A 26,808-nucleotide genomic window follows, 5' to 3' on the forward strand; every position below is an offset into this window, starting at 1 on the left:
AATGGAAAAATTTTCATTAGAAAAGTACTCTGCGATAAGTCTATTAAATTGGAAGTATTTAAATACGAATTACTAGATTTATAACTGAAGTATTGAGAATCTGTTTAAAACTGAATAAATATCTCACAGCTTTCTTCACAGAAAATACATTGTAACTTAATCGCACGGATTAATCTTATTTATCTACAGAGTACAGCTGTTTTCATTACCGTTCAACGATCACGTGAAACAAGCTATTTCATACACAAACATAGAAATTAATTCTTTTCATTTTTAAGCCTTTAAAAGAACTTGTTATATACTATTTATTTTCCAGTAATTCAGAAATGTATTATACAAGGAAATAAAAATGAGATTGGCAAATTAAAAATAATTAATTATCCAATACTATTTTCAAATTTACTTAGCTCGTTTGCCTGACTTTTGAGGAAAACTTTAAACAAAAGTTAGCAAAGCATAATTTTGGCAAGAAGCAAGTTCCCTTTAACCATGTTACACGAAACATTGAACTTTTTTTCAAATACACGGCATCCGAGTATTTTCGACTGTTCAAATACGTTTTCGTGCTGGAAAGAAATATATACGATCTGTCGATCTTCGTGGAAACAACGTTTTTCGAATTTTCAACTTGTAAATCCTCGTTGTCGCGTGATTTCTCGGGAATTTGTCAAATTCAAAAGCAAATTGACCCGCTCTGCGGAAGAGGAGTGTCGAGCAACTCTTCTAATACGCAAACTCCACGAGGAACGTCGATAAATGTCACGCGCTTTATAGAAGAAGAAACCCAGTCGAAAACACTGTCGGAAAGATCGACCGAGAAAAATCGAACGAAAGTTCGACCTACATTTCCCGATCAATAACTGGCCCAACTGATTCTCCTCGTCGAATTCAGGTAAACAATGCATTCTGCTTATTAATTTGGTCACGCGTATCGAATTCGCACAAATCCAGTTGAATAGGAAATTCCGGCTTCATTTCGATTCAAGGTTAGGTTAGGCTAACCTAATCTGAGTGAAAATAGGGGTAGTTTCCAGCTCCCTCAATACGAAATTGTGTCTCGATAGTCATGGATGCTGAACCCTGACTGGGGGAGGGCGGGATATTCAAAAATCTATTTACCAAACTGTAGTGTGTATTCCCTTTTATTCAAAGATCAATGTAACTTTAGTGGTAATTGAAAGAATGAAAATTTAATATGCAACACTTCTTTTTTCACTTATTTTCGTGTTTTCATTCGTCGAAAAGTTCTGTAAACTGAAGGAAACTGCTTAACTGGCTGATTTGTATTTGCAATTATGTAGATTTATGCAAAAGATCTCGTCGTATTTCTGTGGAGAATGTGTATTTATTTTTTATTGCATTTCTAATTAGTCGTTATTAAAATAATAATGATAGTATAATATTAATGCTATATACTTATTGTATTATAAATACCAACTGTGAGAATTGAAAAAAGAAAAGAAACATACAGTGCCTTTTGGTGTCGTTGATTTACAAGCGATAGAAACTCTTGCATAGACCTAATATGATAGAAAAAAATAAAATTATAGTATAATACATAACGTACGTTAACAAATCATATTTTCAGCGCTAAGAACTTGTATCAAGGAACACTTGTTTAAATTTTCTAAAATATAACTCTATTGTTACAATCGTATTGTTTTCTTTGTTACGTCACTGTTCTACAAAAAGCAAAATAAAGAATGTTTTTTCGAACGCCGTTTTGACGTATTATAATACTTCATAATTTTACGAAAAATATTTTTTCAATATTTTATTAATAACACTGTTTTAATCTTTTATGCGCCACATGATGGCGCTACGCGGAATAATAACACAGATGAGGTAAAGAACAGACCTATAACCATAGAGTATAGGATAGACCTATCACTCGATGTATCTTTTTGTCCCGCAGCTTGGGGGTTTTAAAGCCCTCTTACCATTTTCATGCCACTTCCAATGTTACTCGTTCAGCGTAGAATCAGATTACAATATTATTTGTGGTTGGAATTAATGCTAAATATAACTGTGAAATTACAAATAAGGTATAGAACAGGATATTTTACGATCGCAAATGAAGTATAGGATTCTATACCGTCATGCATCGACAGGGATACGATTTGAGAAATGAGAGGTTAACTCTTGTACGGAATTTGTAAAATTACACGAACAAGTAAAGTTTTGTCAAATTGATCCAATATCGTACATTTGCAAGAAATGAGTATAAACAAATAAATCGCAGTTCGTTCAATTATTACGACTTGTAATAATTTGTTAGACTTGTGTAATATAATTTTAGTATTATATTGTCACTTGCTTTGTCGGTCCTAAGTGAGGCGATAAAATGTTTTATTTTCACATTCGATCATTTCGAGGTATTGCACGAGCACGCCGTAATATAGAATTGCCTCTTGATTTATAATATCTAAAATTCTTACGTTCAATTCCTATGCGTTCATCTAAACTTTCTAAACTTCTGTTTCCGTTACATAATCTTCTACATCAATTATATCGTCAAAAATATTTTCACCGTACTACAAATTTTGTTATCTATCGAATTTACAAGAACCATTAGAAATACAAATAGGTGTTGGAAATACTGTTTGTTGGCACGCCGTCGTAGAAAATCAAATTACACTGCAAAGCTGTTTGGAATGTAAAGAATAACGTGTTGCTGCGTGTAGCCTACTACATATACATATACACACCTATTTACTCTATACAGGGCGAGGCACCTAAAGAAGACTATTATTGGTGATAGAAAAAAATGTGTCAGACCAAACTTGCTTGATATCGAGGGGCACACAATTTATATAGTATAATATAATATAATTTATATTTACATATCGCTCACGTATAGTAAATTATTTTCCCTTGCAGTTGACGTTCAGTGACCTTGAATGATCTCGAACCATAGGTCATTCTACGCGTCTTAAAACGCTCTACTAGATGGTAAAAGCGATGGAAAACCATTTACATCAAATTATGTGCTACTTAACATCAAGCAAGTTTGGTCTGACACATTTTTTTCTATCACCAATAACAGTCGAGATATTCAGGTCTGTTTTAGGTGTCTCACCCTGTATAGCATAGACTATTGTTCCTATAGACTACCAACCTGTGCAGCATGTTCTTGTATTGAATACTGTAGGCAATTGTAACACAATGGTAAGTATACATATATTTGTGTATTTAACCCCTTAACGCTCACATTTTTCTCAACTTGATGTGCCAAACATGATCAATTTTATTTTTTTTTGTAATTATTTCCTAGGCGTGTAGAAATAAGTTTCCCATTTATTTATAACGCTGTGGCTTGCATTTTTGCAATGGAATAGAAAGGATAGCGCAATATGGAGAGTGAAAGAAAATAATTAAATGAAATTGCGCTTCTCGGAGGATCAGTTATGATATGTGCACGTGCAAGACACGTTAAGCATATCTGAACATTGAAAAAGTATAGTAAAAACACGGTATAAAAAATAAAAGTTTTTCATTGTATATTCGATCCATCATTCACCGAAACATCGTTATACGGCGCGTGACTGTATTTCTATACGTAATATTAGATCATCCCATAAGTTCGTGCCGAAAGCGAAAAATATTTTAATGAAAATCCAAAGAAATTCTATAGCGACGGCATAATGGTATTACCAAAAAGAATGAGAAGGCGCTTACGTTTCTTTTTTCCCCAAAATTTAAAGATTCGTCAGAAATATTAATCTAAATTATAAAATTCGACAAGAACTTACGAGATGACCTAGTACTTGTTCATCCTTATTCAAGTTGCTCTTATACAGATGAACAAACAGCTGACTGGGACAGTGATTCTGACAAGAAGAACTCCCGAAATACACTTATTAACAAAACTTTGCCAGCTTATAGAATTCATCAGACTAGGTACAGTAGTGCACACATAAGCGTCCGCAGTCGGGACCGAATGCGGACGCTCAAGTGGGGAGGTGACTTCTGCGAATTTAACTAAACAAAAGAGAGGAGATGTGCTGAGTGGGATACCGATATATCAAGTGTCAGTTGTTCATATTCAGGAGTCGATATCGAATTACTTTGTTTCACTCGGCACGCTCGAACTCCTCTCCGAAGTCTCGTTTCCAAGAATTGGTGGGGATAGCGACGGACGCTTAAGTGTGCAAAAATGCGGACGCTTATGTGTGCACTACTGTATGTCTATACCCCATTTTGGGAGCAGACGGCTAGTTGTTTGAAAGATATTAATAATTAAAGTCACTTACTACCTATGTATATTCTAAAGTAGAAAGCACTTACACATACAGGGTGTTCCGTTGAACTGGAAACAGTGGAAAATCTCATGAAGGATTGAAGTTATCAAAAAAATGTTCTTACAAAAGTTATTTTGTATACAGGGGGACATTAAGTGGTGTAAATAATTTTTCTATAGGTGTAATAGTGAGGGAGATATCAAAGTCAAGTTAATTTTTTTAAACAGAACGCTATATTTTTCTATTCCTAATATTATAGCGTATGTTGAGGTGGAACCTAACGTAACCTATATTAGGTAGTGAAGTCCAATATCTTTTAGGAGTCCGATATCTTTTTTTGTACCATATTTATCGAATTTGGTATGTAAGTCATGCTGTGCTCTTCCCATACTGTACTTAGGGCAGGTAATCAGAATGTTATTGATAGAATTTTGTGTGTCACAAGTGTCGCGGATATTAGGTTCAGTTTTGGTGATAAGGTAGGAGTGTGTCCAGTTGGTATAGCCTATTGTCACTCGTGTCTTTACTTGGAATCGTTTATTAACACATTGCATGCCGATTTCACCTTTTTCGAAACAGTTGAAATGAACCGAAATTTATTCTTTTTTGATAGTATCGGCTCCCTTTGATCTGTAACGTGCGCGTTTGTCGTTTTCAACGACCGTTGTGAGCGATGCCTCCAACCGTTAAAAATCACGAATGTACTTCTGTTTTTTTTAAATAGCGCGATAGAAAAATCATTTCTGATTTGATCGTCGTACCTAAACAAGTCTCATTTCTACAAAATAAAACGTCCCGTTGCATTTTTCAGAAGACTATAAAATTAATAGTTACTCATTCTTTTTATATCTATCCCCCTTTTAAATTTGGAATCTAAATACATTCCTAGATATTTTGCATGATTATCATATGGTATTATATTTTCGTTTGACCAATTTGCATCATTTGAAAAAAATGAAAAATAGACCCTTAACATGAAATTTTTTTTTTTTTATTAAATTTAATTACAAATATCTCAGAAAGTATAAGAAACTTAATATTTCATTGATTTGAACAATCTAGACTAATTGTTTTGTACAGTGTAATAGGATTTGGTAGTTATACTGATAAATTGTTTATTTCCTATTTTATTTGTGATGAACGAACTATACAACGCTTTTGAGATTTTCTGGATGAAGTTGTTCCTATCAGTATTGGAAAATGTTGACCAGTAAATTTTGACATGGTGCAACTTGTCGTTTTTTCCCTGGTGTCTTTGAATGCGCGTATATACAGGGTGTCCCGTAACTCCTCGAACACCTGCAAATGGGGGGTTGCTGGGGTGACTCTGAACAACTTTTTCCTTTGCCAAAATGTTGGTTGAAGCTTCGTTTTTGAATTATTAACGAAAAACACTGGCCAATCAGAGCGCGCGTGGAGCCCGCGCCCAGGCACGGGAGCGCAGGGACTCATCCGCGCGCGATCGTGAACAAACGAGTACGCGTGACTTCTCGGTTATGATGCAAATGGGTTAATGTGATCGGTAGGTATTCTTCTTTTCTTAACGTGGTCTTTATGTGAACTGATTTTGTTTCATTAATTGCAAATTGTATTTTCCATAGATTAGTCCATTTGTTTGATTTCATTCGCTACGTTTTCGAGTTTATTACTTGCATTTCGTAGTTGTCACTTACCAATGGTACAGCAAACGAAAGACGAAAAAAAATCGATACATAAAATTCAAAGTACCGCCATTTTGTAAATTTTCACTATTTTTTTTCCTTCTGGTTCACACCATAGTCACAATCGTACTAATCAAGAATCCCTTTGGTTCTTTCATTTCGGATAAACAGAATGGGCGGAATCGTGTCAGCCAGTAAGACACTTGTTTTTTAAAGGGACCGCACTGAATGATATATAATTCAAACGGTTTTGATTATTTTCACTTGAAAAAAATTGTGAACTTTCTTAAGACATGAATAAATATGTATGCAAAATGCCGATACTGCGAAACTTATACTTTCCTTACAAAAAAATCCCTAAAAAGGACTAAAAAATGACACTCTAGACTAGAATACCCCCCTAAAGATGTGGAGCATGAAAGTAATTTTTCCATTGGTCCACACCATGTTGTTGAATGATTAGATTTGAAAAACGAAAATAGGAGAAATTAAACAATTGAACTGAGAATTGAGCCACTCAGAATCCAAAGTGACTAACTCCGTGAAATAAAATTTATGAAATTTTGTTTATTTGTGAAGAATTAAGCACCAAGCATGTGCTTCGATACTAAAATTGGAAGAATATCAGAAAATTGGAGTTGAATTCTTTCGGAAAGGGGGTGAAAAAATTGTCTGAAAAATGGCAAATGGTCCTCGCAAACAATGATTCATATATCATCGATTAACAGTAAGTGTAAATATTTTTTATTTGACGTTCCTAACCTAAAATTCTCTCTATTGTTTTTGTTTTTCACCTTATGGGGTAATGACGAACGAATTGTGTGGGGCAATCTCGAACGTTCGTCATGGAACCGAAAGACTGACTATATAGAAGTAAAGTGGTGAGAAATTTTGAAAATTTTCAAGAGAAAATAGAGACACACGGAAGAAGAAATACCAAGAAAGAAAAGGAAAACAAAGAAAGAGAAAGTTAACGCTGAAAGTGACGAAAATGAATATTACTGTATTTATTGTAAAAAGAAGTACGAGAACCCTCCAACTGAAGATTGGATTGTTACGATTGTTGCAAAAGTGCAGTAATGGTCAGAGCACATCTAGAGGCTATTTAAGCGCCTTTTGTAGAAAGTAAGTAGCGTTCGTGATTACCCCACGACATTTAGGACATCACGAGCAGCAACGGTTTGGTTTTTCTATTAAAAATTGGTTTTACTTTTAAATTTTGTTAAAGTTCGCTATAAAACTATATAAACGATAGCAATGTTGTTACCTTTATAATATTTTATTTCGTTCAACTTTTTCCTTAGGTGTTCGTAATTCCCCTACTCTCCCCTACTATTATCTTTGTACCGAAACTGAGCTTCTAAAACGACGTTACTTATCAGATGACCTGATATACGAATTGAAAAATATTACCTAATTATTCCAGTAAACCACTATATATGCATATACACATGTACAGTTTTATCTGAGATTTTCCATCCGAGCAATGTGCTGCGGAAAAAATCTGAAGCGGTCACAGGTCCCCTGTAAAGCGACACAGGTACATATGGGCTCTTTCAGTGAATGGACCAAATGATATAAATTATTTATAGATTTCGACACCAAAGCGGGGAGAGGGAATCGAGGGTGTTCTGTTCCAACTGGGGTGTGTACCCGGGGGGTCCACTTGCATCGAAAACCCCTTGAGGCCCCCTCAACATATGCATTTTCACTCGACCGCCGTAAGCCTATATAAAATTGATTCCGAAGTACCCTGGATTCCTGTCAGTCTCGCGTGTCTTTTAACACCTATCTTCGTTTGCTCTGTACACAAATTTCAGTGTTCGATTTCAGATCAAACACAACTGAAACCAACATGTCTCTTTGCTCTTCCATTTGTGTCGACACCTTTTAAACATGACTTTAATCGTGTTCGAAAATAGTTTGTATATTGTACATTAGAAAATATATTGAATTGACGATGTAAGTATTATAGTTACATCTATTTTTTTGCTCGTCGAATAATTTCTTGTATAAGTTATACATTTTTTTTAATATACAGGGTGAACCACGAAATGTGATCAGCTTAAATTATTTTGTTACTAGTTGTTGGATTATTAGGGGAAATGAATGTGTGTCTGTGGAATAGTAACAGCAGAAATGATCAACATACCGACGCAGATTAATATAAACATATACATATAGAAGAATAACGTAGTAACCATCTGTTTAGTATAGATGACGCTGATGTTTCTTTTTTCTCAGCGTCTTGTCGATGTTTGTTTTATTAATTCCGTAGCGACGTGCCTTCCTCGCGTATCAAAATAAAGAAGTATTTATAATTCAAATAATACCTTTTAATTTATTACCATAAATTCTAATATTAATAGACTGATCGAATATTTTTTCTTTCAAAGAAGTCTCTTATGATGACTATACTATACTTTCGATCGGCTGTTCCTTTCTTTCGAAGTTTTTGTGGTCACCTAACCTAACCAAACCTAACCTTTAGTTTTTTTGTAGATAAATGGAGATCTATCGTAGAAGGAAGTTGACCCTGAAAACTTGAAAGAAAAATAACTGATAAAATGTGTTATAAATTATGTGATAGAAAAAATGTTTTCATCGATCCATTAATAAGAGGATAATTTAAGGTGATCACGTTACGCTGTTCATTCTGTGTATTAAAAAAATGTATAACTTAGACAAGAAATTATTCGACGAGCAAAAAATAGATGTAATTACAGTATTTACATCGTCAATTGAATTTGTATGCTGAATTTTTCACATGTTATTGAATATTTAATTTTCACGATGCTCGATTATTCTGACTCTTTTGAATCCTAACCTAAAAAAACTTAACCCTCTATGGGCCCGTGTAACTTTCAAGTCACATACTAATATATCGATATTTTATTAAATAATTGAACTTTCTTCCACAAAATTATTAACCAGTAACTTTCTTGATAACCGTTGTTACTTCAAAGTTACAATATGTATTCGTTATGATAAAATTGTCGAAACTGCTGAATTCACTGTTATTCTGTATTTATAGGTCGATATTTGCTAATTTTACGTTACATAAATTCTTTTACAGTCAAGAAACATATTCGGCCCATAGAGGGTTAAGGAATATACGAAAAAGGTAGTACAATTACGATAATTTTTGACCTAATGTTTCGTTAAATGTCAATATAGCTTTAAACAACTTGCGTTTGCTTTTATTACACCTACAAGGAAGAATCCCCAAAAGTAAATCTCCGATTTTTGTGAAACTCATGTATATACGAAGTTGCTCTTGAAAAAACTATTTAATATGCGTTTTTTTTTTGTTGAAGGGTTTTGTAACTCCTTAAGAAGTAACTAACTCCATTGTTGAAATAACTCTAAAAGTTGGGATTGAAAGTCAAATTTTCTTTAATATACTGAAGGTTATTGGGTTCAAAAGAATGTGTAAAACGCTTCTTTTACAACGATAAATTTTGTTAAAACTTTCTTGAAAAATTTATTAATTTTTATACTCTATTAAAAAGTAGTATGCTTTCGTTAATTTTTGTCAAAACGTTCGTTCATTTTCATGTAAATTTACATAGTGGGTGAAAAGTGTATTGGAACGCCCTTTAAAACAGAATAACTTTTTTTAAAAATTAGACCAAACGACTTAAGTTTTTTTTGAGAAGTTAAAAGGATTAGTTTACTAGACGACGAAACCGAGAAATTTTGAAAAAATTGCAACTTGTGGGAATCGCGACGAAGAAAATTGCAAAGGTCACTTTTTACAACTTTTTTATCTGAATTTCTGGTGAAAATTTAAAACATACATTTTATAGATTCACGTGAATTATCGTAATTTTATATATCGTATATTCACATTAAATATAAATAAGTTCTCACGGTCAAGTGTAAATGATGCTAACAATTCTCTGGTGCTCTTCATTTGTTCAAATTTCTTTTTGACAAATAAACATTTATTTTGCAAGATTAATAACGAACGCTGACAAGGTGTACGGTCGCCGTTGTATGCTTCGTTACTTTCACCGCGGAAAAACTGCCACTGAAACAGCCAGAATCATTTGTGGGGGCAATACTGTGTCAAAAAGAACGTGTCAAGATTGGTTTAAAGGGTTTAGAAGTGGCGATTTGGATGTTAACGATAAATAGCACTTTGGACGGTCTCAGACGATTGATGAGGAGGAATAGCAATCACTAAACAAATAAACATTAAAAAAAATATATGTATATTTAACAGGTTGAGGACGATGTGACCCAACGGTGAATCTTACGTATTTTCCAACGTGGCCCACCGGTGACCACATTATTCTATAATATTCCATGAAAAGTCACGTGTATCTAAGAACTGAAAAGATCAGAAACTGAACAAAATTACGTATTAATAATGATAAACGCTTCAAAATCGTAAAATCGAATCATCCGGTCTTAAGCCGATGTTTCGTGAATTTCGCTGTCGTCCAGAAAGTGTTAAAAAGATATTAGGTCTACCGGAAAGTTCTGTCCGATAATCTGATCTCAAGATCCAAAGATGAGTCATTCTACAGAAATGGAATCCACAAATTACCATCGCGCTGGGAAGAGGTCATTGGTAACGATGGAAAGTATATTGTTCGATGAATATTAATAAATCTATTGAAAATGTATTATTTTCTTTTAATTAAAAAAAGAAAAAAGAGAGAACTGTCCGGTAGACCTGATATATTTATTGATATATTAATCGATAAATATATTTTCGCAAAGAACCGCGAGAACTTATTTGCACACCCAATATTCTGAACGATCACGAAGTTCTTGACGAGTGATGTGTAGCAAATTTGAAAACGGGCCCAGTGTCCTGCACTGCGCTCCCCTTCCCCAGGGGTCCAATCTAAATCAATGGGCTTGTGGGTAATCGCATAATAATTACTAGGACCCCCTCTACCGCCCATCTGTCACTAGCCAAGGGGTGTGCAACCCCCTACAAGTGGCAGTAGGCTATGCTACGACAACGTAGGCGATCAGCGTATCTCAGCAGGTCCTATTGTTATTGCGCACTGTAAGAAATGTCACGCAGTGTCGATAGCCGGCTTTCCTCGTATTCTTTTAAACCGTTATGTCTGATTTTTACGTTTTTCCAACATTTTCACTGAAACACCGACATTTTGTTGCGCTTTACATTTTTGGTAATAATTACTAAATATAGGGTGAGTCCGTATGGACTGCCATCTGGTATAACTTGTTATTTATTGATTTTATGAGAAATTGTTTCTCTATGAAATATTATACACTGTATTCGATGGAGCTCGTCATTGTAATTTTTTTTTATTTTTGAAATTTTTCGAGATATCACGGTGATTTTAAATTCTTTCTCAATGGTATGCTATATATGTATGTATATATTTTTATACTGTCAAGACGAATTAATATTTATGCAATAAGGTTTGAAAGTTGCATAATATTGTATCTACCGGTATTTCTTATTTTTATCAAATCAATAAGGAACGAGTTACTTCTTATTCACTCACCCTGTGAGTGAAGTAGCTCATAGCAACATTAACCGATTTCGATGAAATTTTCAGCGTGTGTATAATTGACATAGATCTACAAAACGTATTTTTTACATTTTCATTACGAGCTCAGATAAAAAAGTTGAAAAACGACCTTCGCTATTTTCTTCGCGATCCCGACTAATTGCAGTTTTTTTTCAAAAATTTATACAAACGTCGGAATGACGGCAAAATCCATTTCTCTAAGCCTTATAAAAATAGCGGTGCAAAGACAAATTTTTTTGACAGCAATCGATAACCGAGAAGTCACGCGTACTCTTGTTCACGATAGCGCGTGGGGTGAATCTCACAAATTTTTTTTACAGCAATCGATAACCGAGAAGTCACGCGTACTCTTGTTCACGATAGCGCGTGGGGTGAATCTCTGTTCGCCCGTCCCTGAGCGCGGGCTCTACGCGCGCTCTGATTGGCCAGTGTTTTTCGTTAATAATTCAAAAACGAAGCTTCAAACAACATTTTGGTAAAGGAAAAAGTTGTTCAGAGTCACCCCAGCATCCCCCCATTTCCCGGTGTTACACTCTTTACGGGACACCCTGTATGTCGCAGTAACCGCGAGACTCCTATTCTTCTCTTCATTTCGTATTATTGCCATAACTTTTTAATAAAGCTTCAAAAGACTTATGTTTGTCTAACATTTTTTTCTAATTTCAACCCATGGAATATACTGACAACGTTTGACCGTTAAAACCTGGGACACCCTGTATAAATAAATAGATGTAAATATCAAAGGTTTCCGCAGTAACCGCGAGACTGCTATTCTTCTCTTCATTTCGTATTATTGCCATAACTTTTTAATAAAGCTTCAAAAGACCTATGTTTGTCTAACATTTTTTTCTAATTTCAACCCATGGAATATACTGACAACGTTTGACCGTTAAAACCTGGGACACCCTGTATAATTGTATGTAAAGCTAACACTTTTTCTGTAGAATAAAATCACAAGTATAATATACGTTCAAATTACATTATTGTAATAAAAATCTTAGATAAAGATTAGCAAATTTATGTTTGTAACATTCGTTGATCTGGAAACATTTGCCAAGGTGTCCCAGTAATTGCGAACAGGACGATTCCTTGTGGAAAAATAAATCGAAGTTACAGAATAATGGTTTCTACGTATCAGGCTTCGTTTTTGCATTATGAATTAAAAGGACACCCTGTATATGTATGTACAGTACGTTAAGGTAATTTTTATCAATAACATTATAGTCCTCATTTTTGTTATAATTCTTAATATAATGAACGTGATTTAAACTATATTAAGAAAGATCCTATAAACAATATTTATTTACTTATTTAAATTCCAATATGTAAAATGAATATGTAAATTCAATAGTTATTGTCATCAAGCTATTACCGAAATTATGCAATTCATTTTGTGGCATTAAAAATACAAAATAAACAGAAATGTAACGTATACTTTGCATTTTTAAGTGAATAATGTTTTTCTTATTTTGAAAGAAAAAGCAGAATTATGTTTTCCTTTTTAATCAGTTCTTTTGATAAAAATTTAAATACTGCTTTATACATTTTCCACTGTCACGATTTAGTACAATTAATAATTCATAATTACATAGTTCGAAGTAATACGCTGAAATAACTACAGATATTTTGTGTTTACATTTCTGCATGTAAGTGCATAAAAGGATAAATTAATATTTTGAAATACCTTTATGCATGTAACATTATTCAGTGTATCAAACACAATGTAACAATGAATTTTTATCAAAATTGCTTCAGACGAACAAATGATACTCACACTTCTGATTGGTTTCTGCATTGGACTTTCTGATGGTTTTCGAGGACCACATCACCCACGAAGTGCTGTTTCCCATCATCATTATTCCCCACAAAAAGGTGTTAAAATAACGCAAGATGCAGAACTACTTCAGGACACAACGTTAGTTAATACTTAATTCATCACTTTAGTATCGTAATTTTATTTAATGAATGTGTTCAATATTCTATCTTATTTACTTATACAATAATTTTAAACTGTTGATAGGGATTTATTAAAATCAACGTCGATGCATCTTAATTTGTCAGGAAAAGTATACTTGACAATTTCTTCCTTTTTTAATTTCAAAATTTCTTCGTATATCTTTTTATGCTAACTGAATAAATCCAACGTTTGTTTCTAGTATTGTGAACGAAGAAATAATTTGAATATTTTACAATGTCGAAGAAACGTAATAGAAAATTCTAAAAGCCAAATACGATTGTATAGGTACATCAGTCATTTTGAAGAAATATTAAGGCAATGGTTTGCAGTAGATATACAGGGTGTCCGAATTGTTTCCGACCAAACTTTGTCAGTGTGTTCTATGGGTACAAGTGAGAGAAAAATGTTATATAAACGTAAGTCGTTTGAAGCTCTGTTAGAAAGTTATAATGATAATACAAAATACAAAGAGAACGATAACGGGTGTGCGGTTATTACGATGCACAGTTGGTATAGATAAGCGATATTTACAGCTATTTACATAGTCTGTTTATGTGAGCTACGTTTACGAACCGAGATCGTTGAAGGTGTTAAATGTAACTTCGGCCGGTGCCATTTTGTGTCTTGTATCATAGCAACGGCAAGTTCGTTAACATTTCCTTCGTATTTTTGTTATAACTGTTTAATAAAGCATCAGAGGACCTATGTTTATATAATATTTTTTTCTTATTTATACCCGCAGAACATACTGACAAAGTTTGGTCGGCAAAAAATCGGACACCCTGTATAAGTGACTCAGTTTATTGAACACAATATTCATAAATACATATGTATATCCTATGATTTTACAACACGATGCGAAAATATCCTTTTTTGCAATACCGAGAGCGTAACATCAACGCACCGTTGACCAGTGCCGTGTAAAGCGAAACGGGTGCCCCAACAGCCTCTCAGTGCCATGACCAGCTAACCTTGTCGCCTCAACAATATATCATAATATACATACAGATGTCTAGAATTGGTCTAGAACTGTACAACAGATACTCTTTTGAACAATGAAAGATATCAAAACACATTTATAATAAATAATCGACAAATGTCGATAAGTTACCGAAATAAAGTGCAATGCTGGTTTATTTTTAATGTTATCTAGAAATGCGAACAATGTATTGCTTCTTTAACAAAAACGTAAGTCTAACAGTACTTCTCATAAATAAAATTTTACAAAGAAGCAACATTTTTTCGCCGTTTACAATAATATTTAATGGATCAACGCGTTCGTTTACCAACAGTAACAGTTATCGCTTAATTTTTTTCTTTTTATCAATTTATTCAGCTCTCCAAACAGCTTAACTTTGCCCTAACGAGCTTTTTCACCTGTAAACATTTTCAGATGTACCTATTTACTTACCCCACCCTGTATATGTATACAAAAATCAATTTTCTTCTCATACAAATATATCAATCTAAAGACATAATAAGAAATTAGATTTAATTTTGCGTTTATATTTCTGCACGTTATACAACGTGATAAAGGTGATTTAAATTGACCATATTTTTGTAATTCTTGAATGCTACAATTGAACATTCGGTTAATGCTACAAAAACTAATAATATAAGCATAAAATTTCAGGCATTTAAAGGAAGACATAGGACCGTTGGCAGATCAGTTGGACTTTTTGAATATGACCGAACCAGAAATCGAATTCCATTACTTTAAGTACGTTTTTATTATAAGCGTTGTTATACGTACTGTGCGCCGCTCAGGAGTTTGCCCGCAGGGCGGCACAGGGGCAAAAAGGGCATTTCACTCGCTCCGCCTAAATTTATACGTCACAGAATTTCAAATGATCCGATTCGTCGATGTTATCGCGTCGGCCAATAATAAGCCCTATTTTTATGACTATGTTAGAGAAGGTGGGCTTACGGAGATATGACCCAATCAGACCCGCATTCCTTCTATTTGGGGGCAAACTCCCAAGCTCTACACAGTCGGTACACAGAATATACATATAGGGTGTTCCGTTTAACTTGAAACAGTGGAATATTTCACATGATATTCCACCGCTTCCAGTTAAACGGAACACCCTGTATATGAAGTAATAATGCACTATCAAAAGATTATAAACTTATTGGAAAGTTTAAAAGAATTTATTTAATTAGAAAAATGTCATTGATTAATCGTAGAGTTCACGATATCGACAATAACGAGAAATTGGACGGGTTAGAAATTCTTTATGCGATTCAGCATACATTTCACGAAAACAGACTTACCGAAACTGAACGTGATAATGTAAGTGAAGATACGAGAACTATGGATTATGAAGATGATTTACCTTGGATTGTAGGTATGTACATTAGTTACTTAGTTACTTCTTTTAGATTGATTTTTTTTCTAAAACGACCATTTTGTTCTTTATTTTGTGAATTGAAACAGTAAAATGAACATTGGCACGCAATATGAAACTGTTACTTATGTCTCCCTGAATCTAACGCCCCCACTGAACAAGTATTTTCATTAGTGAACAATATGTGGGCCAGTAAAAACATCCAATTAAAAATCGAAACATTGAAAGCATGCATTTATACCAAATGCAACTTCGACATGAATTATATACAGTTTTAAGAATTTTTAAAACACAAACGGTTAGAAAAACTGTTTCTAACCAAAGGTCAGAAAAACAATAGTGAATTTAATTAACGTTCCATTTACCCTAACATTTTATTTATATTCTACTCCTCACCATAAAGAAATGTACGTGCACACTTTTTTTTAAATTGCTAAGCAACGATGCGAAAACGTTAATAACAAGTGGAATATTAGTACAGATATTATGGAAAGTATAGACCAGAGGCGCTTAACTTCTTGCTCACGAGCAAATTTCCCCTCCCGAGGTTCCCCCACTATGCGGTACGGAACATGCAGAATGTGTAACATAACCAACGGCAGTCGCTGGAGTTGTGGTGGGAGGACTCCTCGCGTCCTCCTCCCACCGCGCCGCAACTCGAGCGAGACCATCTCAGTCGCATAGTGGGGGAACCTCGGGAGGGGAAATTTGCTCGTGAGCAAGAAGTTAAGCGCCTCTGGTATAGACCAAGGCATTAATTGAAATAGTACAAAATAATAATATTATTCAAATTGCAAATATTTTCGAAAACTAACGAATCAAGCAAAATAAATTGTTTAACATTTGAAATTGTCAAACTTATCCCTAGAATTTTATTTATACTTATACAAAAAGTAACAAATTTTTATTAAGTTGCTAATTATTAAATCAAATACATACATCACGTAAATTTTATGCAGTTCCTTTCACATAAAAAGTGATTTTTATTGTTGAACGTTAATTAAATATTACTATATTATATTCGATGTTCCGTAAGTGGTAGTATAACCGTGAAGTGGCTGAATCTACAGAATAAAATTTTTTCATAAAAGTAACTTAGCTTTCGAGAAAATTGAATTTAAATATTCGCTACAAACTGTTGCTTCCGCTCATACTTGTACGTTGATAAACACCGGTAATGTCACATTTCGCAAAGAAATATTCTGGGCAGAAGACAGTGTAAATTTTCCGCAGTTAAAAGGAAAAATCGTAAACTTTGAAACAATTAAAGCATTGAAATACCATATCATCAGTCCACGATTTTCTGATTCAAAGAGAAGAGACTTGTATGCGTTAATAAGGGCGACATTTTCAACAGTTCGCTCAGTAATGTAAATTGAAGTTAAGGAAATCGCTGATAAATGTATTATCGATTGTTAGTACAAACATAAAGCCGAGAGATCAGGGCCGGCGGAACGCACTAACAAATAGGAGTGCTTGATGTCAAGGGCACTAATGACAAAGGCAACTCCCACGCAAAAGAAACATTTTTTAATTTTCACTAAGCGGTTATATTGTTTATAAACTTCATGAGTCACTTCAGTGGTGTTCTGTGTTTTTTTGTGTGAATCGCAAGTTACAATACAGTTACAAATAACAAATTAATGCTAAACATTGTAAAAACCATAATTTTAGGATGCCATATAAATTCTTGCACAAGGGCGCCAAGCACACTAGCGCCGACCCTGCGAGAGATAGTTACATACGCGTGCACTCAACGAATATTTAAATTAAATTTTTTCAAAAATAAAGCTTCCTATGAACAAATTTTATTGTATATTTTCGGTTTATTTCTTTTTGTATAGAATCAATCTTCATTGTTGTGCCACTAATTGCAGAACACCCTATGTATAATTTAATTTATATCTTTTGTAGGCTATAACATCGAGTTAATGAAAATGTATAATTACGTTTTAAAAAATCATTGCTTATTACAATATTGACCTATAGAACGGAATATCTTTTTTTCTTTTTCTCATCATCAAAAGAGATGAAGATATTTGAAATGCTCGTGTTAATTAATTTAAATTCATCGAAATACCTTCTGATGATAAATATAAAAAATACCAATTTAAGCATTTTCTATTTGTAACTTACTGCTAATAAAATTACAAGCGCGAAATTATAAATTCAATATTAATTAGAAATCCTTTCTGTAAACTATTCTTGTAGATATTTATCTGTAAATTACAAAATTGTAGTAGGTTTCGTTAAATAAGTGTAATTTAAAATGTAAAATTACAAGAAAGTCTGTGATGTAAGTAAAAATGTAAAACATACTGTATGCAAAAAAACTAATTATTGTTTTTTATTACGAAGAACTGGTAGACAGAGTGCTGAAGGAAGACGATTTAGATCACGATGGATATCTTGGATATATCGAATATGTACTTGGAAGACAAAGGGATCATATTGCTCAAGCAAAAAGGGACAGCAAACTGAATATCGGAAAATAAGATTCTATCAGATATAAAGCTTCGATTGATGGAATGTATTTTAAAAATTTATGTAACACACTTTATATTTAAAACGCGTGTAAAAAGTTTTTTTATTTCTATCTCATAAATTCATTTAGAATAATTTCTTCTACTAAAATGTACAAAAAGTATAATTTTGAATACAAGCAATTTTAATCTGAGATACTATATTATTTATTTTACGTATATGTCGTTATTCGTACTAATATAAATTCATCAAAATAATTTGTATATATCTTCATCAAGATGGTTCATGCAACTCTCCTAATTACCCTGCTCTACTGTTAAAGAAACTTTTTCACTACAAAGTGTCTCAGCTAACATAACCACTTCGAATAATTACTAAACGGTACATTTTATAAAAATTTTGATGTATGGAATTTAAATGGTATCGAGGGGCACATTAGGTGGAGGCATTTCGGAGATATAAAGGTCAACTTGTTTTTTTTTCAATGGAATAGCCTATTTTTTGTATCATAAATCGATAGAGTAGCAAATTCTGAATAAAAATATATTGACCTTCATATGTCCTAAACCTAATAGTTAACGAGATATTAAGGAAATAATTTTTAATACGCACTTGCTATCTGGAAGCTAAGTAGGTGCTCGAACTGGTGTCCCCCCACTTCAAGTTAGCTAAGACATCCTATATATACAATTCGTCTGTCAAAGCCTGTTTAAAAAGTTCCAAGACAAATTCGTTCTTTGATTATCGCTGTATGGTATATACACAAATAATTCCTACCAACTAGTAAAACAGTCAATAAACACTACTACTTGGGTATCATAAGGCGTTTGTGTAATTTGATCCGCAATGTTTAAAAAGTTCCAAGACAAATTCGTTCTTTGATTATCGCTGTATGGTATATACACAAATAATTCCTACCAACTGGTAAAACAGTCAATAAACACTACTACTTGGGTATCATAAGGCGTTTGTGTAATTTGATCCGCAAAAAACAGCAGAATTTATGAATAAACAACTCGTGAATTTTGCACCACAATACACCGGCTCACATTTCGATGCTTGTTCGCGACCTTTTGGCCAAAAACTCAACTAACATCACTTCGCAAGCATCGCATTCGCTTGACCAAGCAACGTATGAATTTTTTCTGTTGCCCAGATGGAAACTTCCACTACGGAAACGCCGTTTTGAGTCGAGTGAGATAGTAAAACAAAATTCGCTAAATGAGCTAAAAGCCATTCCAGAAATCTAGTTCCAACAATGCTATGAAGATTAGAAAGACCGTTAGCGTAAGTAAATTTCAAACAATGAGGAAAGCGAACAAATAGATATTGCTGAGTAAATGAATATTTCGTATTTTATTTGATTTGCCCTGGAACTTTTTCTACAGAGTAGTATATATATGCGTCATTTGAATGGGAGGACTAATTTTTTACAAGATAGTAATAATTAAAGTTAATCACTAAAGTATTCACATGTATTAGACATTGGTACCATGATTAAATGTCCATTTATTCAAAAACCGACATTTTCAAACGCCGATTCGAGTCCCGGTGCTTTGATTTATTATTTATAATAGTTTAATTATGTTGATTTTTTCTACATTATTTACATCTATATTTTTAATTTATTTGTACTATTTTTTAATGAAGATATAATTGATGAATTGATGAAAATATAACCTAGATAGTACACAGACGTCTTGATTAAGATGCGTCACATTTTGATACGCAACGGTGCAATGCTTGCCCGTCAAAATTGATACGTAACGATGATAGGATACGCGGATATGCAACAAATTGATACGTATCTTTATATGTCTTTGCAACGTGGCGTAAAGCATTATGCGCTGGCTTTAGACACGTCTTAAAGATGTAATTATTATATGTTGTTAGAACGTACCGATTTGTACATACGTCTTTAAAACGTTTAAATCAAGTCGTAAGACATTCAGACTAAAAATGGACGTAAAATAAACATCTCTAAGACGTCGTGTGCTATCTAATGACACGTTTTAATTCTGTTATGGTTTTGAAGAGTGAACAACTCAGAATAACATGAAATTCTTTGCAACATTAAAATATATATTATCTTTTAGAAAAGTATCTACTTTGTATGTATTTAATATATTTAACCTTAGATATACAAATGAAAAAAGGTTCTTGATATGCGAATGTTATTCATTTGTCAATTTACCTACATTTAGTATCTTTATCTAGTAAATAAAAAGACCTAAATTAAAAATATGTTAACATAGTTTGAAGGTATCAAAATATAACTGTACTCATTATTTTGCATACACTAATCGTAACAGACTTATCTTTCATTTCGAAAGTTACAATTATACATATTTTTTCATGTTACAAAAAGATTTATAATGTTTTGTATAATTGAAATAAAAGTACTGAAGTTATGATCAACAAATTGCAATGTACTAATTTCATAATTATTAAAAATGATTACAATTTCTTTAATTTTTGATATAAACAATCGTAATGTAAATAAATGTTCAAAAACAATAAAAATTCTATTACAAATACGCTTTTACATAATGTATTAATGCATATTTCTTGTATACACAAATAAAAATTTGATTAGTAACTAATACTTTTAGAAACCCTTAAGCTTCAAAATTTATTTTTTTATTAAATTTTTACAAATTACCTACGAATATGTGATTATTCCAACACACATAAAGGATTATCCGTTACAATAAGACATTTTTCCCAAAGATCCTTGATTATCTGTACCTATAAAACATAAATAATTATAATTATACTGTTAAATTGGTATGATTTTTAACTGTCCTTCACTTACTTTGTTATCTTCACCATCAATTGGTAGATCTTCTACACGTATAAACTCAGGATATCGTAATATTATTTCTCGTATTGCAGGTACAAATTCTTGACTAACATCTAAAAATTGCAGTTCAAATTCATGATATTCCTTAGAATTTTCAGTAGAATAATACATCCTAAATGTCTCATCCTCTTCAATTAACCTATAAATAATATATTTTAAAATGGTAGTTTTACTTTCATATTAAGCTTTGCAAAATTACAGTTTAATCTGAAATTTGTGGTACTACAATTGAAATTTCGAAGTCAATGCTTGCCCGAAGTCAAGTGAATTGTACAATTTCAACTTTATATAATTCAAACATTATTTTAATAATAATACTAAATATTGTTCAAAAACAAATATATTACTAGTTCATATTCTTCCTTATTAAGTCATACCTTATACAATGAGACCTTAATAATCGAATTCTTGTGTCAGGTTCTATCTCTACCCTATTTTCAACGATTCCATTTGCAATCATCCTTTCACCATCTTGGACAACAGAACATTCCAGTTCATTATCCGAAAGAACGGGTGGTAAGAAGTCATGGATATGATTCTTTGCCATTAAATCTGCAGCTTTATCTATATCAATATATTCTATTAATTTACTGAATAAATCTTTAACTTTTTCCTTGAATTCCGTTTTGGTACTATTCTGAATTCCAGAATACGTATAACCGTTGTCTCTTAAATAATCAATAGGTAATCCTTTTCGAAATTCACTATTTGTTTCTGTAGCAGTCTTTAATGCATCTGGAAGTAACTTTTCCAAAAAGTCACACCAACTATTTTTTTGATAGACGCTTAGAGTAATGTGAAGGCTATGTGTGTCATCAATAGTTTCACCTTGATGTATTGTTCCACGTGGAAAATATAACAAATCTCCCGCATTTAAAACTGTATCTAATATAGGTTCACCAATTTCGGATTGCGTAAAGTTTTCTGAAGAATACCTCGGCAAGTATTCATTTTCATTTCGTGGTTTGTACAGTCTCCATCTCTTTTTACCTTCAATTTGTAATATAAAGGCTTCAATATCATCATAATGTGGTGCAAAACCTTGACTATTGGGGGGTGTTAGATAAGAATTTGCACCAACAAAGCAGCCAAAAAATTCCTGAAGTGTAGCTGAAAATGACAAATAAACTTTATTAATATCAGTAATAATAAATTGCTTAAAAAATGTATTTATGAAAAAATTTTACTAAAAACTTAAGGGGATATTCTAGTCTAGACTTTTCAAACAATCGATTGTTTTGTTGTATTTTCCGAAAGTTTAGGCTTTCGAAATTATGTCAACGGAAAGCTTTATCTGAATTTGTAAAAATAACAAAGTTGCAGATATAATTATACAAGAACACTACACACAGCCTGCAATACAAACAGCTCTTAGTGATAAAATTTTAGAAATAATTAAACCGATCTACAAAAATTCTTCTATAGACAAATTATTGAAGAGATGATTAGATGCGGAAACACAAATAACAAATCGTTAAATTCGTTGATTTGAATTTTCGCTCCAAAACAAATACATTCAGGAGTAACAGCTGTCGAAATTGCCACGTTTTTAGTCATCTGTATATTCAACGAAAAATTTTCATCAATTCTGCATGTTTTTTCTGTATGGGAGTGACTATTGACCAGCAAGACACGATATCTCAAGTTCTAGTTGACTGATTGATTCCAAATTTTGCATACACCTTCGAGAGATGTGTCGTTGCCGCAGGAACCAGAAATACCAAAAAAATTCTTTTCTTTCCTGATATTATAATCCACAAAACACGAAAAAAATGGAAAAAATAAACATTTAAAGTGCATTTTTTAATTTTTGATATTTTCTTTTATTCTGGTTCACACCATAGCCACACTCGTGCTAATAAAGAATCTTTTTCTTTATTCGTTTCGGCTTTTTCGTTTCGGATAAGTAGAATGGCTGGAATCATGTCAGCCAGTAGGACACTTTTTTTTAACGGGACTGTACTAAATAACTTATAATTTAGTCAATTTTGATTATTTTCACTTTAAAAAAATGAAATATTCTTAAAACATAAATAAATATGTGTACAAAAAATCGATACTAAGAAGTCTTATGGTTTCTTTCTAAAAAAAATCTCAAAAGAGGCCTAGAAAATGACACTAGACTAGAATACCCCCTTAACTTCTTTAGAGATCCCAAAACTAAAAATAAAAAAATAAAAAAGAAGCACTGCTATCATAAAAATAATTACCATTTAACAAATGTAGTTTTGGTATATATGTTTGTGGATTCAACATTCTAACAGAACATCCATTCATGTAATAGTCCCAAACAACACTTGGAATTGCACGACCAGAAGGATTAAGTGTTTGTCTCACACCATTTTCATATGAAGTAATATCAATATTTTTTGTAAATAAAATATAAGATTCTCTTAATATCTTATCCAACATTGGAGTGGACATAAGAATCTTATAGTACCTAGGAAAATTCCTCTTTATCTGAACAGGTGCTCTTTCCCAATTTTGTCTGAGTTCATAGGATGTATTAACCATTCAAATATTGATCGACTTGTTTTTAAAGGATTCTCATGATTTTCTTCAGTTGTCCCACAATTAGCATTAACAGTTTCTTGGATAATTTTTTTTGGTAACTTTTTACTTTTGATCTGTTTTCTCTCATTTTGTCCAATTTGTTTCATTTTTGCAACACCCAAATTTACTGTCAACAGGGAACTTTTTAATTTTTTCTTTGATTCGGTTCCTTTTGAACCAGAAATTAAGATTACTTTTTTATCATTTCTTTTGTGTGTTTGGTTTTGAATTGATTTATTTTTCTTAGAACTCATAATAGAGCTGCTAATCTTTTTAGGTATTACTTTTTTATTTGTGTTTTGAATTTTATTTGTAGAAACTTTGCTTTTTTCTTGAATATTTCTGTGCACAGGTATTTGTTTTATGTTTTCTTGTGTTTGCAGTTTTGTGCTATTCTTTGAAACTGCTTTTTTCTCAGAAGAAATATGCTTTCTTTTTAATTTCTTTGAATTTGATGATAATTCCGTATTCTTACGTTTCACAGCATACACTGCAAATGCTGATACTGGTTCACGATATTTAAGCATCTGTAAAAATATGATGGTGCATAATACTTGTACATAACAGAGAAAATTTTAAATAATGCATTAAAAAAATTACTGATATTAACTTATTATTATGATATCAAATTGGATCACATGTGCAAATTGAACAATAGTTTATAAATTTTGTAGTAAATAGTGTAACCGGCTAATAATAGGTTATGTTCTAATGTTTTTGTCAAGGGTTAATACAATATTATTTTTTAACATTACCGTGAAATATATTACTGTTTAAAGTTTATTGTTATAACCCAATTAAATTTAAGAATTAATCAATATTATTGTTATTACAAAATCTTAAATTAAATTTACGACTGTCGCAACACGTGCTTCCGATTCTATGTCATGTTCGCAGTAGTAAAAATTATCTTAAACATCTATAGTTACGGGTGATATTCATTTATATTCTATATAAAGAATGATAGTTAAATTTACTGAAGACAAATATTTAAAATAATTATAATTGTAAATAAGTATTAACGTTTAGCATTATCACGGGCTAGAAATACCTACATACATAAATAGCATACAGACGCCTTGTGAATGCCTTAAAGGGTCATATATTTAGGTTTTCCGATTTCAAAAAATTAATTATTTTACATATTTTGAAAATACATCGTAGAAATGTTTTAAGTTCAAAGCAAACTCGAAATTCGATTATTGGCGAAGTTACAGCTGTTCAAACGAAACGGGGTTGTGCCACTCTGAAGGCTCATTACAAAACTTTAAACGCGTTTTTCTCCAAACATTTTTCAAGACGGTCGGCATGATAATTGCATCATCGTATTCTAAATGAAATTTTTTTTAAATAAATTGAACTATTTTTGAGTAACAAAAGAAAATGTACGTTTTTTTAAATAAACATCATAACCCTTTTTTCAAATTATTGCCATTGCTACAATTTCCTTTTTTCTAAGAAAAAGTCCCACGTGAGCAAGAAAACTACGATTTCAAAAAGCGTTAAAAATAAAAAATCTTTGTTTCTAATAACTCGCACGGGCTAAATCATGTCCACCGTTTGAGGAAGCGCCAAAAACCGTTCTACGCCATTGTATGCAAGCGCTATATTTCTAATAATTTTTTAATTTTTCATTCCTGTTTTCTACTCTATAAACATGTACTTTATAATACAAAAAGAATTAAATTAATTGGCCTAATAGTTTGTCCTCTGATGACCCCTTAAAAACGTTTATCTACATTCGAAACGTCTTAAAAACTTCTATTAGAAGCCTAAAAACATCCAAAAGAGTCTGAAAATTGACGTAAAGTGAACGTCTCTAAAACATCGTGTGCTATCTGAGTAAAATATATGTATTATGTACTTCTATTTTGTATTTAGATATGATTTTCTTATCTTTTAATATTTTCTACTAACATCTTAATTCCGATTTTAACTTTTTGTCTGATTGTTAAAGAAATTGATTTTTAAAACGAAAAACTTAAAGAATTTAGTGCAACTATAATTTTAATTAGTAATAGTTTCAACAATTTCTGTGTATCTTATCTGTGATGTAGTAGAAACATAACTCGTCAATACAATTTGTTCATAATTATAGTCACGTTTGGTTTTAATTCGAACTACTACTAGTATTCCAGTCTTATTATATGCTGAATCATTCATTAACGTTGGAAATGATATGAAAATGGTAAAAGAGCTAGTGAACACTTAGAACATGTGATTGTCTACAATAGTAGCGTATTATAAGAGATCATATTGTATTATTGATATGTAATGTTACATTATTAATTTTACAATAGTATATCGGGATTTTAAGCCTGATATATAAATAAATATTCGAGGTTTAATTCCCTGTGGTAGAACCGCACGTCCTACCTAAACGAAAATAAACGGAAAAATCGTAACATTTTTCCTTACAAATTTAAATCAAATACAAGTACAAACACAACTGAACTAAGTTGTATTCATAAATGTATTTAGCAATACTCTGTAAGACTACATCCATATTAATTTTCGAAGACTGCGTGTATTATCTTATTACTCGCTAACATTTAGTATATACATATACTGTAACAAGTCCTATCATAAAGCGAGAAAAGGACGCCACATGGTGTTGAAATTGATCACTATAACAAGATTTGTTACATTGTAAATAATCTATTGTGTCATAATGAAAACAAACATTTATGACTTTCAAGAAAATACTTTTATATTTTTATACATACATATAATATAATGTATTGCATTGAATAAATACTAAAGTATACACACATACAGGATACAGTAGTATCGATTGTAGAAATGCATATCTATTATACACATATTTATGCAAAAGTAAGTTCGAATTATAGAATAAATTTTTTCCACGTGAAGCTTCGTTTTCTAAATAATTTATTTTGAAAATTCGTCTCATATAAACATTAGTTTTATTCGATCTTGTGTTTGTAATAACAAAGTTAAATAACAAAGTTTAGTAAAGATAAACTAAAAATACACAATTCATTTTTTTTTTTTTTTTGTTCAAACTGTTGCACCTTCTTTGCATGTCATATGTAAATATAAACGAGCAAATTCTTGCCAGTGTTTACTGAATTTTTAATTCCTAGTAAAATTGAATGTCTCGTTTGATATATCGCAATGATATATACAGGGTGTTCAAAAATTATTTATCATGGCTG

General features: G+C 32.1%; 2 protein-coding genes across 2 annotated transcripts; one reads left to right on the forward strand and one right to left on the reverse strand.

Moving 5' to 3' along the window:
- Positions 1–798: 798 nt before the first annotated feature.
- On the forward strand, positions 799–18,224 carry LOC108576799 (multiple coagulation factor deficiency protein 2 homolog). Its single transcript, XM_017939859.1, has 5 exons — positions 799–892; positions 13,180–13,339; positions 15,015–15,101; positions 15,569–15,729; positions 18,088–18,224. The coding sequence occupies exons 2-5, from the start codon at positions 13,188–13,190 to the stop codon at positions 18,222–18,224; spliced, it is 537 nt and encodes a 178-aa protein (XP_017795348.1). The 5' UTR covers positions 799–892; positions 13,180–13,187.
- A 2,665-nt stretch (positions 18,225–20,889) lies between these two features.
- On the reverse strand, positions 20,890–24,156 carry LOC108576804 (bifunctional lysine-specific demethylase and histidyl-hydroxylase NO66). The gene is given in 5 exon segments (XM_017939864.1): positions 20,890–20,961; positions 21,029–21,215; positions 21,454–22,186; positions 23,287–23,571; positions 23,574–24,156. Coding segments are annotated over 5 exon segments (1,860 nt in total).
- Between the last annotated feature and the right edge of the window lie 2,652 nt (positions 24,157–26,808).

This window comes from Habropoda laboriosa, unplaced genomic scaffold, assembly GCF_001263275.1.
Source record: "Habropoda laboriosa isolate 0110345459 unplaced genomic scaffold, ASM126327v1 scaffold527, whole genome shotgun sequence".
Taxonomy (NCBI): domain Eukaryota; kingdom Metazoa; phylum Arthropoda; class Insecta; order Hymenoptera; family Apidae; genus Habropoda; species Habropoda laboriosa.